Source organism: Pantherophis guttatus, chromosome 1, assembly GCF_059756535.1.
Source record: "Pantherophis guttatus breed Tessera chromosome 1, ASM5975653v1, whole genome shotgun sequence".
NCBI lineage: Eukaryota > Metazoa > Chordata > Lepidosauria > Squamata > Colubridae > Pantherophis > Pantherophis guttatus.
This window is the reverse complement of record NC_142063.1, coordinates 285,090,352-285,108,034: the sequence shown is the minus strand read 5'-3', so window position 1 is coordinate 285,108,034 and position 17,683 is coordinate 285,090,352. Positions and strand designations below refer to the sequence as shown.

At 35.5% G+C, this 17,683-nt stretch overlaps 2 protein-coding genes across 12 annotated transcripts in view; both read right to left on the bottom strand.

Moving 5' to 3' along the window:
* Nucleotides 1-17,683, bottom strand: part of TJAP1 (tight junction associated protein 1) — a 58,688-nt gene that overhangs the window by 13,353 nt on the left and 27,652 nt on the right. For 4 of the 11 annotated variants that reach the window (XM_034428101.3, XM_034428100.3, XM_087883066.1 and 1 more), the window contains 5 exons: nt 16,170-16,207; nt 14,008-14,102; nt 7,750-7,830; nt 5,713-5,871; nt 2,194-2,222 (listed from right to left, as the gene is read on the bottom strand). In XM_034428101.3, the coding sequence (XP_034283992.2) occupies nt 2,194-2,222; nt 5,713-5,838 (155 nt within the window). In that variant the 5' untranslated portion in view covers nt 5,839-5,871; nt 7,750-7,830; nt 14,008-14,102; nt 16,170-16,207. Of the gene's footprint in view, nt 1-320; nt 486-2,193; nt 2,223-5,712; nt 5,872-7,749; nt 7,831-8,911; nt 8,961-14,007; nt 14,103-16,169; nt 16,208-17,683 lie in introns of all 11 variants that reach the window. The other 7 variants (XM_087883067.1, XM_087883063.1, XM_034428103.3 and 4 more) reach the window with 4 other exon arrangements.
* LOC148116873 (uncharacterized) lies at nt 4,283-5,705 on the bottom strand. The gene has a single exon (XM_087883069.1). The coding sequence runs from the start codon at nt 5,467-5,469 to the stop codon at nt 4,408-4,410; it is 1,062 nt and encodes a 353-aa protein (XP_087739195.1). The 5' UTR covers nt 5,470-5,705; the 3' UTR covers nt 4,283-4,407.

Below are 17,683 nucleotides of genomic sequence, written 5' to 3'. Positions count from 1 at the left end.
TCTCAAGGAGTTCCTATACCGTTTTACATAGGTAGCTGTCCAGTCTTTTTTTAAAACATCCAATGATGAAGCCCCTGCAACGTTCTGGAAATGTGGTCCCAAAATTATATATGTGGACTCACCAGTGTGTAATAGAGGGGAATAGGGGCGTCACACATCTTTGATATAATGCTCTTCGTACAATTATCTCACACTAACTTATGTTAGCTTGTTGACAATGAATACACACAAGTCATTCTCCATTTATGGCACTTTCAAGCCAAGAATACTCATCTTTTAGGCGTGCCATGTATTTTTCCTCCCTAAATATAACAACTTACATTTTTCCCTTTTGAAGAACAACTTGCTTCTTTTCAGTCCAGCCTTCTAATTTGTTCAAATTAGACTGCAATCTTGTTCTGTCACCTAAGATTTTAGCCAGATCTTCCAATTTTGTGTCCTCTACAAATTTAGTAAGCAGCCCATCAATCTCATTATCCAGATTTCTATAAAAATGCCAAATAATACTGGCTGTAAGACAGATTCCAGTAGTTACTGCTTTGTAACATGATGTAGAACCGTTCATGCTGATTGCCTGAGCACAGCTGGCCATCTGCTGTAGACCAATCTTACTGTGGTGCTATCCAAATTATACTTTAATACTTGTCAAGGAGAATGCCATGTGGAATCTTGTCAAAAGCTTTGCTGGAATCGAGGCAGGCTATATCCACAGCATGGATAGCTAAAATAATTGACTTGCAAATGAGATGAGGTCTGTCTCACATGACCTATTTTTATAAAAAGCTTGGCTTAGGAAGCACAGTGTTGTATTTAAAATGGTTACAAATATCCTGCTTTAGTATCTGCCCAAAAATTTCCCAGGTACTGATATTAGATTTATTTAATCTAAGAAAGTCAGAAGGCAAGTAGTCAGTGGAATACTATATTGGCATGTCTGTGATGGTTAAAGATGTAGGAGTGTTTGTGTGTGAGAGAGAAAGAAAGGGAGGGGAGGGAGGGAATTCCTAAAATGTTACTTGTGAAATGCAAAAGTATAAGTATATTGTTGGGGACAATATGCTGACTCTGTAAATCTCTTAGAGAGGGTTGTAAAGCACTAAGGGGTGATATATAAGACTAAGCACTATTGCTATTGCCATTTGGGTAGTGCTGAAGATAGTTTTTCAAAATTCCTAGCATGTTATCAGACCAGAAAATAAAATGAAAGGAATTTGGGATAAATCTGGGATCAAAAAGGGTATGCAAGATTAGGTGAATCTAATGCACAGAATGAAGACGCCCACAATATTGTTTTAAGGAGTAAGCCCATCTGGGCACCAACATCAGCAAATGTGAGCAACTTGTTTTGGTCAGGGAAGGAAAATTCCATGCTTCATCATTTCTCTACTACTCTGCAGACAGAGAGTTTAATTCTAAAAAGTAGGCCACCCATCTATGCAAGCAGCTCCTTCTTAGTTTACAGCCTTTAGATTAAGCACAGCAGCCAGATGGGGCTAAATAGCTCAGGTATCCTCCACTGGAAGTTGAAACTCACTCAATAATTTATGTGTTCTCAGGGAAAACAAATAACAGTGCAGGAAGGAAAATAACCATCCCATTTTTACCTTGACTTTAATGTTCATATTAAGAGAACTATCACTTCTAGGTCACCAAATAAATTTCTAGGTGAAGATTCATATATTGGCTTTGGAAATACTGATGCATAAGGATGATGTTGCCATGTCCATACATTTACATCTATGTAGACAGTCTCCCAAAGAGTCAATAATTCTGTTAGCGTTCTTCTTCACAGACTTATCATCTGCAAATATTTTACCCATTCAATTTTCCAAAAACAACATAAAATAATATTTTCAAGCCATATAAATAAATGATCAAACTTAGAATGGAAATTGTTCTTAAACTAACCTGTTACAGCTGCACTAAGATGAAGATAACACTGGAGTTTTCATTTAATAATTCTACAGCTGGGTTTCTGTGAAGAGCATCCTTGGCAGTTTAAGCTCAATTCAGCCATTATCAGCTCTACAATGATCACTTATGCCAGTTATACGTTAGTTCTTTTTAAGCATATTAAAAAGTTAACAGAGGAAAACACAATTCCACAACATCAGGAAATAAGCACAGATAATATAACCTGAAACCAGAAGTACTACAAACAACTATGGAACAAAAAAGGATCATGATACTTACTTTATCCTTTCTGCATCTGTCAAGGGTTCCTACAAAAAATTAAAGGAAACAGAATCAAGGTTTAATTAAAAGTGCGAACTAGTTACCAGAATATCAAACCAAACCATACAAATGCTAAATGGAAAAAATAAGGTCCAGTTTGGATAGTCGTTAAAGGTATCAAGTCTTGAAACCAGGAGACTATGTATTCTACTCCTGCCTGAACTCAGTTGGGCCAATCACTCTCTCAGCCCTAGGAAACATGCAATGGCAAAGTATATTTGAAATCTTGCAAAGAAAATTGCGGGGACTTGTGCAAGCAGACGCCAGAGGACAAGACCAACCTGAAAATCAGATTTCTGAGGAAGCCACAAATAGTTCTGAGAAACTGCCTATATTAGGCCACAACTGTGGTTATGAAGGGAGGACAATTTGGATTAAGAACAGAGTATTCTGATCAGATCTCTCAATCACAAGGCTTATTACACAAATAGTACTTAGGATTTATTTTATGGCAAATATATTCTTTCAGTCAAAACACAGGTTGACTTAAGCCTTTCCAGACATTTATTTATTCCCTTCTATCATCACAAACTATTCGACATTCAACGTACCACTTTGTTGTTTTGGGATGTTAGCAAAATGCTATATTGTGCCATAAATCAGTGTTAAATCAATTACTTTAGCAATCCTATCTATAAAAAATTAAGATAAATGATATTGCTATCAAGGACCTAGAACATTATTTATGGACTCCGTTTTACAGAAAGGGTATTCTCACAACAAAGTAAGATATTTTAGGCCAACGGAAATGAAACCATCTAAATTCATCCTCTAAATGTTATGGTTTGATAGGCATTTGAATCCAGATATCCTCAATCGGTCAAGTGTCAAAACTTACTATTGCTTGGTATTTCTATTTAATTTTACTTCATAATTATCTTTCGAGGTTTGGAAAGCTTTGAATCAGAAACCCTCAGTGGTTCTAACTTTTAACTACCATAGTTTCCAATTGCTCCTTTTGTCTATGGAGATTCTCAGTCATCCAGGTGATGGTTGTCCCAAAGGTGCCTTTTCAAAAAGCAACTGGACTTTCTTTGTTTTTCCTTAAAGAAGTTTCACTTCTCATCCAAGAAGTTTCTTCAATTCTGACTGAATGGTGGAGGATATAAATATAAATCCTTCCATCCTCCACCATTCATTCAGAACTCAAGAAGCATCTTGAATGAGAAGTGAAATGTCCTCAAGGAAAAACAAAGTCCAGATGCTTTTGAAAAAGCACCTTTGGAATAATTGCTCCTTCTCTTCTTGCACATTGCTACTTTTGGCATATTTGTCATATATATATAGTTCAGTGATGGGTTTCACTTACCTTTGCTACCAGTTCGCTTGTGCACACCACTTCTGCACATGCGCAGAGCATATTTGATGACCTCCGGATGGGTGGGCGGAGCCTCCCGCCACCACTACTACCGGTTCGCCCAAGCTGGGGCGAACCGGTAGCAACCCACCACTGATATAGTTGTCAAACAAGATATTCCACACTTTTTATTCTTTGCTTTCACACAGCATTTGAATCAGAGGGAAAGGTGACCAATCAGATAGCAAGAAAGAGGAAGAGCAGACATACAAAACCATAACAACATAAGAAAAAACATCGTTTAGAAGACCCAATATCTTCTAAAATCTAATATCAGAAATTGCAGAATCGTCTGTTAAAGCATTTAACTTAAGAATTCTTTTCCTTGGAGAAAGGAATGGAAGATCTCAAGAACAATGCTTAGATGAAAATGTGCATTTATTAGCCTGTCTGACCCAGTAAGTAAATTGCAGCAGATGCATTTAGTCTTTTAAACTACCACTTTGCAATCATGCAATCAGATAACAAATAACAGCAGCAGGATTTATTGCTTTACTATTCAAATTAATGCACAGGAGGTGCTCTAAACTGACCACAGCAATAAAGGTGTGGAAAAAATACTTTGAAGAAACAAACCAAAGCAATCTAAATTTCAATATAAAGGGATATAAATTAACTGAATACTTGAAAGGTTCCCATTTAAGCAAATGGGCTGAGTTTCCTTATTGCATAATAATCTCTTTCCACAAAAGACAGGGCTAAAAAGCTTTCTATTAAATCCTCAACTGAGGAACGAAGGAGAAGTTCCCTTCCGATGCTTATTGCTACAACAGATATGTATTTTAAGTGCAAAATTGGTTACTTATCCCTTCTTTCTAAGCACCTACCTTCTTGATAGCTAAGCTGAAAGAAAGAGAAATTCTAAGTGGTATACTACCATTCTCCTGTTTCCAACACAAGGGAGGAGAGGAGCTCTTTTTCTCCTCCAGGTAACCTCCACTAAAATGACATGTGACCAGGTGGATTGCAAGTACATACCAAATATTCATTTTGGTCCTGCCTTGTATCCTTCCCTCCCACCTGCTAAGATATTTTCCATGAGGGTAGATGCTGCTGCTTAAAAGATATGTTGACAAACTCAATTCCACTGGGTACTGCAACTGATATTGACACAAATCCACCACCTGTTTCTCCATAGAGCGAAGCTTCTCTGTGCTGACCTTCCTCAATAGAGCAAGCTTTCTCCTGTGTCTAGATGTCCTGTCCATCTCCTCTGGAGTCTTCCTATGGCAGAATATTATTTCAAGGCCCTCTCGACGCCATTCTTCTCTTCTCTTAACTAGGCAAGGGCTTTTCTTAGCAATCTGCTTAGTGCCCTCAAGCAGGCTTTCCTTCTGCCCTTTTCGTGTGGAACATTTGGAAACTGTAAAAGACTTCTGGATTCTTTCTTCTTCACTATCTTCAGCCAAATAGACAGGACTCAGGACTCTGTGGGTGATCTCATCCAGGAATTTTGAGAACTGGAGCTTCTCTTGTCTTTTTTTGGCCTTTCGTTGGATAAACTCTGAAGAGCTAATATTATGACATTCTGATGCATGCCTGTCATGTCTCTTGACGCAAAAACGAGGGTCATTATACTGTTGTGATTGGTGGCTTTGGGTCAGGGTTTCTACTGAGTTGGATATTCCCAAGCTTTGAGGCTGCACATTCAGCATCTTTGTCTGCTTCAAGATGCCTTTGAGAGGTAGGTGAGTGGTTGGAATATGGAATTTCCTTGGTGCCAATACCTCAGCCGGTTCTTTGAACATAAGAGAACTTCTACTTTTGAAGGAGCAGACTGGCTTTTGGCCTTCATCTCCAGAAGCCATTAACGTCTCCCCGCTCTGGCTCATGAACTTACTGAGCCACCTTTGGCTAGGATGCTGAGAGTACTTCATACTCTGTTTCTCTACATTCCAACTGGGAAGTACGGCAGAAGATAGATTAAAACTTTTCAGGTTTAGCTCTGCTTGGCATCCTGCTACTTTCTGGTCACTACTTGACTCCAAAGACAAGGAAGGAAAGTTAACATTGCAAACCTCATCATACCCATCCACCTGATGTTTAAGGTTATCTGTCCTGATACAGCTGAACCCCTTCTGCAGATACACCAGATCCTTAAGTGCCTTGATTTCAGTTACCTGATTCTGCTCTGCCAAAATCACACCATCATATTCATCACACAGAATGGGCAGCTCATGATGAATCTCACGATGTTGTGGTGGAGCCTTACGGTAAGGCTTCTTGGAAGGTACTGTGCTTGTCATTGTCCTTCTTGCTTGATTTTCACCACAGGTCACCTGCCAACAGCAGAAATCACACAAAAAAAGAATCATAGATGCCCCCAAAAGCCAAGTATGTTTTCACGAGACAATCAAAAATCTGCTGACTCACAATAGCCATATAATCCGAGAACAGAGGAAAGAAGCAGGCCAGAGTGTGGGAATAGTAACTGCAGTATAAAGAAAGAGCAGAAGAAAAAACACAGCGGTGTCAGCCCAGCTAGTGAGAGCAAAAGCAGGTTCATCCTCTCACTGCGTGTGATATATACAATCATACACACACACACACACACACACACACACACACACACACACACACGGCATGTGTCCAGATTATATATAGCATATGAGAACAAACCTTGGAGCAAAATATTGATTGGGCTCTTTAGGAAAGGCCAAAAACGTTACAGGCAACAGTGACAAACTAGACAAGAGCTATTGATCTAATGCTGTCAGACCCAACAGTGACAACAGAGAATAAACTGCAGATATGAAATATAAGACAAGCTGGAATAGTTGTGAGCTTGAATTAATTAAAGGCAAATTATATTTGAATGAGAGAAGGACACAAACAGCCCAAAGAAACATCCGCTATTAATGCTTCCTCAAAAGCCAAGGGCAAAGCCAAAGACAGATCCTAAATGGAAAATGCAAGCATTTCTAAAATTGAACTTGGCTATTCATTACAATAGACTTCAGAGTAGTAACCAACAAATATAATAAAAATAGTTCTGCATCCATAAAATGCACTAAAAATAAGTGCTGATTCAGTTCTACAGAGGAATTATTGAGTCTGTCATCTGCACCTCCATAACTGCCTGGTTTGGCTCTGCAACCAAACAAGACAAACACAAGACTTCAACGGATAATTAGAACTGCAGAAAAAAACCATTGCTACCAACCTGCCTTCCATTGAGGATCTGTATACTGCACAAGTCAAAAAGAGGGCTGTGAAAATATCTACAGACCATTCAGATCCTGGACATAAACTGTTTCAACTCCTACCTTCAAAACGACGCTATAGAGCTCTGCACACCAAAACAACTAGACACAGGGACAATTTTTTCCTGAATGCCATCACTCTGCTTAACAACTAATTCCCACAACACTGTCAAATAATTTACTAAGACTGTATTACTATTATTTTTCTCTTCCTTACTAGTATCTATCTCTTCCCACATTACTAAAACCATGTTGCTTGTACCTTTCAATTATATTATTTTTGTTTCCTAGTACAATTTGATAGCTTATTAGCTTGACTAGATAAGCTTGATAACTTGATTATCACTAAGTGTTGTATCTTTTTATTCTTGATGAATGTATTTTATTCTCCTTATGTACACTAAGGGCATATACACCTAAGACAAATTCCTTGTGTGTGCAATCACACTTGGCCAATAAAGAATTCTATTCTATTCTATTCTATTCTATTCTATTCTATTCTATTCTATTCTATTCTATTCTATTCTATTCTATTCTATTCTATTCTATTCTACTCTACTCTACTCTACTCTACTCTACTCTACTCTACTCTACTCTACTCTACTCTACTCTACTCTATTATAATATAGCAAACATTTAAAAACCAGAAAACGTATTATATACAGACAAGGTGTGTCTAACCCCTTTTGGAAACCAGGCTGGCTGGCTTCAAACCAGTATGACCATGATAATCTCCCCAGAGAATTCAAGGGTGTAGTAGCCTATCTCTAACTTTATCTACAGTATATCTATATTTCATTTAAAGGGTACATAGTATGCTATTGTGTGTACTATCATCATCCAGGATCAATACAGAATTGTCTATTGACAACAACTGCAAGCAGAACTCACTTATATCAGTTCATACTAAGGTAGATATTAATAGCACAAATATGATTAATAAGATTGACATACCTATCTTGTAAAAACAATGCAAAGCATTGTAAGAAACTGACAAGGAATGCTCATAGCAAAGATCAGTAAGGTCAGAAGAGGCTGGAAAAAAAAAACAAATATAGTAAATCAGACAACACTTTGCAGAAAGGAGCTTATCTCCTTTGCAAGCAAGCAGTTTCTTGTCTATTTCCTCCTGTACAAGGAATGCATGTCCTTGAGCCAACAATGCAATAAGATCTAGTACTCATAAGGGGCTTTGCAATCCTCAAGAACTAGCATGTTGCAATGCTTGGTTAAAGCAGACCAAGAGGTAAAGAAGGATATGGGGAGGAACACAGAATCTCCAAGAAATTTCACTCTGTATAGCACCCAGCCTCTTCCAAATGAAACAAAATTGTGAATGAAGCCATATTATTTCTTCTGTCCCTGATTCAATAAATATCCTACTGTATAAATCAAGATATGCTACTGCATATTAGAAACAATATTTTACTGTAACCATATAACCATAGGAAAACTGGACTTAGCAGCAACCTCTGAGAGAAAACTAGTAAGCTGATGATCCATACTGGAAGACACGTCTATTCAGCATAGACCGAGTCGAAACACTGGCCAAGAGGGCAGAGCTATTCAAATTTGACAGACTCGATCCCATTCTGCATAGAGGAGTCATACCCAGCCTGACTGTTGTTTCCCTCCTTCCGGAGAACTTGTCTTGTACCTATCGTTTTTCTAAAACTTAGCAACAATTTGCATTATGGGAGTCACAAAAGTGATAACCCTTGGTATCTGAATCTTGTCTTGAGAAAGCCTTTCTCTATGTCAATATTTTGCATAGTAGGAAGGATCCTGGTTCAGTAATAAGATCACATACTTTTAGTCTATGACGCACTCACCCGTTTAAAGGATCAGCCGCCCATGATAGGAAATACAGTACTGGAATAGTTGAAATTAGTACAGACAATACTGGAAACAAGACGGCTCTGAGTTAGCTGAACAAATACTCTGATCTAGCATAACGTAGCTTCTTTGGTTCATCTCCCAAATATCAGGAACTACATAAAGCCTCCTTGAAGAAATAACTGAAATGGAATCTTATGTAGAGAGGTGCAGTCCTCAGGCTATATGAGACTTACAGGCAATGCCCATAGCTATGTAATGGATATACTGAAATACCTACCAATCTGGGTTCTGATCTGAAGTCTGAAAAAGGCACTCAATCCAAGGATCTAAGAGTTGGGGGTGGGGGGGAAGACAACCAATTTATGATGAATACCTCCTCTACTACAAATACTTCAGCTTGAGGAACCTGCAACTTCTGTCATTTTAAAGCACTCCCAACACTGAAGTTGCAGAACAGCTTCTGATCTAAAGTACTTTATCCATAATTGGAAATATTCTGTGATCCAAATAGGACTCTAGGGGCTCTTTCAGTTTGCAAATGTTACTGTTTGTTACAAGTGGAAGATAAGGAAATATCTTAAAAATTAAGCTGTGATTGAGACCAAATTACATCCAGTCATGAATATAACCAGTGAAAAAGGAAAATTCTATTCTGAGATGCCTAAGTAAAGATTTCATTTTCAAACTTTTTTATTTGTTTGGGGAGGGGGGGTAGTTTGTACAGTGTGCTTGTGTTCAAGCATTTTATTGTATAAAATATGGACCAGGTTTTAAAGACTGGTTTCCCATCAAAGACCACTTGTGATGCCATTTCTTGGTGTTTTTTTTTTTTAAAATGAGGTTCTGAGGTACAATCCTCCCATCTTCCATGCTGAATATCCGAAGGCCTAGAAAGCAATCCGCACAAATAGTAGCTTAGAACTGCCATACTTTGTATTATAAAAAATGTTATTTATCAATAACATTTGCTCCAAATTTAAATATGGTTAATTTGCAAATGACACTGAAAAGATTAACTAGAAAGATCTAAAGCTTCAAATTAATAGAACAGGAAGTCAGCAAGGCTTGTACTAGGCTAGAAAGCTGCTGAAACAAGTCTTATAGATGCCCTGCTATTGGCCTTGCCCCAACAAGTTTATTGGCCCTTTTCCTTACTACAGTGTTTTCTTTGGGCCTCAATGAGTACAGAATAAACAATCTTACAATAGCACAGCTGGGGAGAAAGCAGCTCAAAAAAGGACTTGCTGTGTTTTGCAATTCCATACAAGTAAAGAAAAACTTTCTGAATATATCTTTTTTTTTTTTTATGAAACAAGATATCTATCTTATGTATGAGGAGGAAAGCAAATATAAGACCTGTCCTGGTTAATTCCTTCTCCATTTATATCCGCCAGGATTTTTTGTACTCCATGCTGTGAATAGCCCTCAAGATTAATAGAATACAAATAATTCCTAATTATTTATTAGCACATCTTAAAAAAACATTGTGAAAAGCCATTTGATTATGATTATTAACTCCTTGATTTATTACGGAAATGCCTGGAAACAAAGTAAATGCAACTGGTAGGAAAATCCCAAGCAAAAGCCAATGTGTTGAAGTTTATTATCAAACCTGTGCTCCAAGAGATGATTTCCACTAATATTACATTATTTATCACCATTATCTCTGCAGTGCCCAGTGGAGCCTCTTCTAATAGTTGGTGGATTTCCCAGCCTATCTACCATAGGGAAACAAGTTAGCCTCCACTGAAGTTTATTTTAAATATATACTAAATAGGTTGATAGTAGGGCTAATTGTATGGTTTTTATTGTACAAATAACAAAATGATTGGTCAATTAGTGCATTTGGCATGGTATTTGGTTTTTCTTTTAACTTTAAATTTAATGCAATGGTTTTAATCCTACTTAAGTTGGTTCTAGAAGAAAAGAAATATAATCTTGGTTATTCTGTTATATCATCAAGGTACCATTACTATATTTCATTCTTATCATTTAAACTAAGCAAAATAGCAACACATAGCACCATTTTCCCATTCTGCTAATTTAAACCAGATTGCTGAAGGACTACCCTATATTCTATAGTATGTGGTAGACAGGGAATTTATTTCACTGAGGAGTGATCTTTATTTTCTTTTAAATAAGGTGTATTTGTTTGCTTATTGTTTGTTCAATAATTCAAGCCAGTCCATGATATCTGCCAATCAAAATGCTGCCAATTAATTTTACAGCTCAGCAGAGATGTACCAAAAAGCCATTCCTGGTATAATTCTTATATATATCAACAGTCTTATTAAACATTAGAAAAAAATAGTCTTGTTGAACTAAAATGGAAATGACTTTATAAGGCAAAGAGAATAATCACAAATTATATATAAAGGTCATGTCAGGATTCATCATATAATTTTTGCAAAAAGAACATTAAATACAATTTACTTTTGTAGTCAAAAGAAAATGTTTGTATTCTTGTTAATACTGTATGCTTTCAAAGCTTTTGATTACTTAAGCTGATGTTATTGCTATAAAAAGCTACGTTCTGAAAATCCTTTATGAGTGTACTTAATTCAAATATAAACAGATCAAAAGCCATTGTTTAGGGAAATAACATGACATCAAAAAGTTTAGTCTGTTTAGGGGAATAAAGAAAGGGATTATTTTTCTTCCAACTGAATCACTAGCTAGTTTAATAAAAGCAACCCTCAAAATAAAAAGAAATAAGATAAAAAATAATCAACACAAAAACAAATTAACCATACATATTGTCAGGGTTCTGACGGATGCCTAATTAATTGCTTTTCATATTTAAGGCTTTTAACCCCTCTAATTTTAAAAAAAAATATTTATTAAATTTATGCTACCCATCTCTTTGTCAAGTAAATCTGAGAGCTGTTGGATACTTCCACGAGTAATTAGGTTTATATAAAAACTCAGGAAACAGGATATTTTAAATTAAGTATTTGGTTGGAGATACAGGAAAGGGTTAACATTTTTGTCCCATTACACAATTTAGACTTTTTAATCTTAAATATTTTGGATGCATTGATTTAAAAATAAATCTGAAATGCAGAAATATATTATCATGTAATTCAAAGAATTAAAATAGTAAGAAACTAGGGGAGGAAATTAAGTCACTACTTCTTGATTAGACACTATCCTCTAAATCACCACCTGTTGTCTTATTTCAAATGCTGACAAACACCCTAACTTAATAAAATGGAAAAAATAAAAAAATGTAGGCACTATAATAAAAAAAAATCTAAATTTATAAAAATAAAAAGTAAAAATGACATTAAGCTATTAAAACTAAGGAATTCAAAATCTCTAATTTTCTTTGAGAACAGCTTCTTACAAAACAATTTGTTTCCATTAAATAAATAGGTCATAATTCACAGTCCACTTTATATGGCTTTTCCATAGGCTTGGTGCCCATGGGCAAAAATATTGTTCACTTTACTTATACATGACTGCATCTGTACAGCATCCTTTTCTGATGACTCAAATGAGTATCATAAATTTGTCAGTGGGGAAAAACTGAATGACCTACTACAAACAAGTACATTGATTCAAAAGAAATATGAACAGTTTTTCCCTAAAAATAATAATTCAGGACAAAATGCCAAATATCTTTGAGATTTGTTGTGTCTTTCTTTCAAAAGGAGCCAAAGGCCAGGTATCTATAATATACAAGTGGAAACACAGTACAGAATAGTATCTAATCTAAAAGCATATGGGAAATAAATTAGGGCAGGGACATTTAAATTCACCTTCGGAAAAATATATGGTTCTACACCTCCCTCCTTATAAATCCAAATTTTAAAAAAGCAGGAAGAATTATGCAATCAAAAATATTAGTCAATGATATCGTCTCCACTATTACACTATATATTCTATCATGTCTCTCCTGCATTGGAGAGGGGATTTATATTTACATATGTGGCTTAAATGTCCTGAAATATAGCAATCTGGGGATCAAGTACAGAATATAATCTCAGGCATTATAGGCCAGGATGTTCAGGGCATTGCAGCATTATCACCACCCCTTGATGTTTTAACAATTTTATAATGTGTATGAACCTAGTGTGTTTTATGCTAAGAGCAGCATATATAAAAACTGCTACGTGTTGGAAATACTATGAGGTGAATTATTCCATTAAGGAATTGCACTGAGAGAATAGCATTAATGGAAAGAAAGTTACTACTTTTGTCATCATAATTCAACAACCTCAAGGCAACATTTTGGGGGATTATAAAAAACCCTTCTAATATATATCTATAGGCAGACCTTCGATAAACAGAAAAAGAGCATCTTTGCATCAGTTCCCATAAGAAACATGGAAGTGTCCATGTAGAACAACTTACCTATTTTTTTTACTGTTACATATATATAATATTAAACATTTAAAAATATTTTAATCTGAGGCCCTTTGGGGGATTCTTTTTCCTTCTCGGTTTAGGGAATAAGCAATCACAGAAAGTGCTTTCTTCTAGTGCTTCTTTGGTTTCATCTGTCATTTCAGTGCCTGGCAAAGGACCTGCTATTTTCCCAAATAGTTTAAAACATTGAATTGTGTTAAGTTTCTTCTCTAGTGCTGGTGTTTCCCTGTAACACTGGTGCAGTTGCCTTATTCGTTTGTTGAATTTCTCTGCAATCAGTTTTAATGCATTTGTAAATACCTTGCCTAGGGTAGTGTTATTAAAGATAAGGGATGAAGTTTGGATTCCTGAAAAGGATTCCTTGAAGCCCAAGGGAGGTTATTATTATTTCCAATGATCAAGCCCTGCATAACCTTTCTGGATTATATAGCAACAAATGCTGGAAATTATGCATATATAAAATGTGTGTGATCAATCTGTCTATCTACCTATCTACCTACCTACCTATCTACCATATTTAATAATGAGAAAATATTTTTTTATATTTTTATAAATATTTATATATATATATATTTATATTATAACAGTGAGAAAAAATATTCCAAATTTTCTCACTTGACAAAGGATTCTCAAGTTACAGGATTTAAATCAAAAATAGCAACCAAAAAACCCCCTCAAAGACCCTATTCACTAGCAATCTTTGATACTTATTACCTTTTAAAAAGTTTTGTAGTAATCCCTTTAAATTGCTCTACTGTACCACAAAGATCTGATCTATGTTTACTGAGAGCTGGAGTAATAAACCCTCATCAACTTCCTGGAATTTACTTATCTATCATTTGATTGAACTGATCTTGCTTGTCATACTAAACAATTTTTTGCTTTAGTTCTACTTCACCAATCCCATCCAAAATAAAGCTTTTGGGGCACAATTGTAAGATCAGTACAAAAAGTTATAAAATCCCTGAATAGGCCTCTCATAAAAGAAAGATATTTACAGACCTAAAGTAATGTCCTGTCCAAACATGTTTGTCCACATGACCTCGAAAGTAGTCTCCTAACTGCATCCAACAGCATCTGGCTGAAGGCTCCTGAAACTTGAGAAATGAAATTCTGCATGAGTTACTAATCAGCCTGACACACAAAGAATTATAATAACTTGCAGGAATTAGAACTACTCTAATTCATATTTTCCAGGGAGAGCTAAACAGAACCCGCAAGCTACAATTCGACAGGGTATTATTGGAACTCTGAAATTATCATCGAATTTTTTTAAAAAAAATCCAGGTAGACCTGAAAGTTGATGACCATGCTACTGACAAGAATCTTAGCTTTCTTTTATAGACTGTTTCCCTTGAAAAAAATTTAGCCTTGGGACAAAACCTATCCAAATATCATTGTTTCCAGGCCTGGGTTTCGTGTGTTTAGTGGAGCTTTTTATTTTTATTTTTTTTACTGTTAATGGCTGCTTGTGTCCAAGCTATTATATATTTTGTGGTTATGTTTTTAATTGTTTTAAGCTATATGTAGGCTGTTATAAACTGCCCAGCATCTTTTAGAGTGCGATATCTATAATAAATAACAATTATGCAAATATTTTCATCAGTTTACTACCTCATGATTCTGGCAACAATCAGGGCAGTTCAACTTGATTTGCAATAAAATGAGCAGAGACTTTCAGAATGGGGCTACTAATTCTTGCCATATGAATGGATTTCAAAATAAGTTTATAAAGCTTAAATTTGCAATTGATTGCCCAAACAGTTGCCTTAGTTCAGGCTAAAGATTACAGAAGACACATTTAATACTTTAAAGAGGGCTGCCTTCTCAAAATATAATGTAAACTTTAGTATATAGTTTAAACTTCAGATTAAAAATCAAAATTTAAGAACTACTTTAATTGCTTTTAGTTTTCATACTCTTAGCTATATGCTGCAAATAGATAAATTAATATAGTTGTGCTGCGGTCTACTGTATAGATTTTCCTCTCTTCTGGATTTAACCCCCATTAGACTGCTTTCTGGGAATTATGACAACATTTCAGAATATTTAATAATCATTACACAACATTTAAATAATTAGTTACCTATGGGAGCCTAGCTAAAGAGATGAGACTATTAAAAAAAGAATATACAAATAGAAATTTCCTAAATCTTATTGAATAGTTATTAAATTTATCATTTAAAAGAAACTATACAAAGCTGCTTGCAAATGAAGATTCTTTTAAAAGCATTTCTGAACTGACTATGTTTATTTATTTGTTAAATTTATATGCTGCCCATCTTCCCACTGAAAGTGACTCTGGGCAGCTCTTTTGTGTCCCATCTTTGGTTCTTCCCAGTTCTAAGAAGCATTTTATTTCCCTAAGAATTATTGTTTAAGATTTCTTCAGCACTCTCCATCCCGAAGCCCTTTATAAATGCTAAGAACACATGCAAAAGCACATGCACTCTGTTTCCAAAAACAACATATGTGCCTCCAAAAAAAGGTTCATCATGTTGCTGCAAAACTACGGGGGGGAAAACATGCAACAACAGGAAGTTATACAGCTGGCTAACCGGTTACAAACAGAGGCAATCTTTACAGCAAAAATTTATAAAAGATGTTACCCAATTTAATTATGGCCAGCTTGAGAAGCAAAAGTTCAACTTATTTACAGTTTTTTCAAAACATAAGATATTCCTATAAAGTAAGCTGGCAAGTATCAGTTGAAGCCCACATATCTTAAAGTTGCTAAAGTTGAGAAAAACTATGACGGAGCAAGGAACCCTCAAAAGTTCAATTCCCAGTCTACAGAGCGAAAAATCATGCAATCCATGATTCCATTTTCTTTCATGTGACTGCATGTTGACTGGGGAATTCTGGGAGTTGACATCCACACATCCTAAAGTTGCCAAGATTGAGAAACACTGCTCTATCAGTAATAAATCCCCAAAATGGCTCAAATCCCAAGTCTACCTCAAAGTTTTAGTCATGCATTTGTTTTAACACAATTTGGCAAAACAAACCCTCTTTACAGTTATGTGAAAACTAGATAAATGATTCTCTATTCCTGAAAAACTTTCTTGAGACAATTTTGACAGTAATAATGCTGCATAACATACAAAAACCACCACCAGATAAATTTAATATTCACTGAAATTGTTGAGTAAGCCTGTACTTACTGGTTTTAATAGCAGCCTTCACACAGAGAACTCACAGCCTAGGAGAAAAAAAAAGTAGTAGATTACTTATATGTCAGCACAAAGTTGACATAAGGCAGTACAAGACAGTCCTATGAATTCTGGACATATTTTATAAGGCAAGATGTGATAATGGCACTTACACTCTAATTCCAATACTTACACTAGCTATAGAGCTTGACTTTACAATATAGCACATGACAAAAATCGAACTATGATTACAATAACTATTTTTTTTTTTGAGCTAGTGAAGATCAGCTGTGCTAAACATATGAAAATCCACTTAAATTGCAGGCAGCTGCCTGCCTATTTGCAACTATTCTTTAAACTTAAAAGTAGTATTTGAAGCAGTAATAAGAAACAGAAGAAGATAGTAAATGTCCTTAACAGAAAAAAAGATGATTGTTTATCTATGGTGAGCTGGAGGGTGCTATGTGGCCTGATGGCAGCTTCAATGGTTATTTTGCAGGGTTTTTAAAAAGACACAGAAGTACACAAAACTGCCCATAATATGTAGTTTGATCCCATGTTAACCAATTTGTGCTGGCAATGAAATAGATCTGTAATATTAATTTTTCCCCAGGAGAGGGTGCTTTAGTACTAGCAAAAAAGCAATGCTATTGTCACATGGATTCATACGTATGAAGGCAGTTTTATATAGATCAAGCCTCTAGCCACTCATTATTAATAAATCAACCTAAAAAGATGGTTTCATTAATTTCTGCATAATTTATCATCATCCCAAGCAAGACAGAGTGTGTCAAGGAGAACAGAGAACACACAGATACCATTTTACTTTGTTATACATTAAAACACAGACAGTCTACAAGCATATCCAGAAATCTTACAACCCCAGTAGAAACCCTGGATCCACTCTTTCGGGTATTAACCAGCAGGCATCTTACACACAGTTCTATATACAGCTTCAAAAATATTTCTTATATCAAATTACATTATAATCCCACACAAGCTATTTATATTGCACAATGATCCTAACTTCCATCACTTTAAATTCACCTGTGGCACAAATAACACTGGTGGATGTTAGTAGAAATGATTAGGTTACAGTCTCTGTAAATCTTGACACAGATATCAATCTTGATCACAGTTATGTGGTCTACCATTCTATACCAAACACAAGAAGGCCTTTGTTAAGAGAAGAAAGTGGCCACTTTTTAAGAGATAGCAAGCACTTCCAAAATGTTAAAATGCATGTATTTAATTTTAGATAACGTATTTGATTTTAAGTACAGTAAATTATGTTTGGTATATCAATCTATTAAAACAAAAATATAAGGAAAGAAACTTAGCTGAGAATAACATTTCAGGAAACGACAACCCCCTCTCCCATTCTACAAACAGCTCCATGGGATGTCATGATCTTCTTCTATTATGTAGCCTGACAAGACCCAAACATCTGAAGCAAGGAATTATGTCATTCTCTTGATATGCAAAATATTCCTACTGTCAGAATGCATCCTATTTCAACATAATTT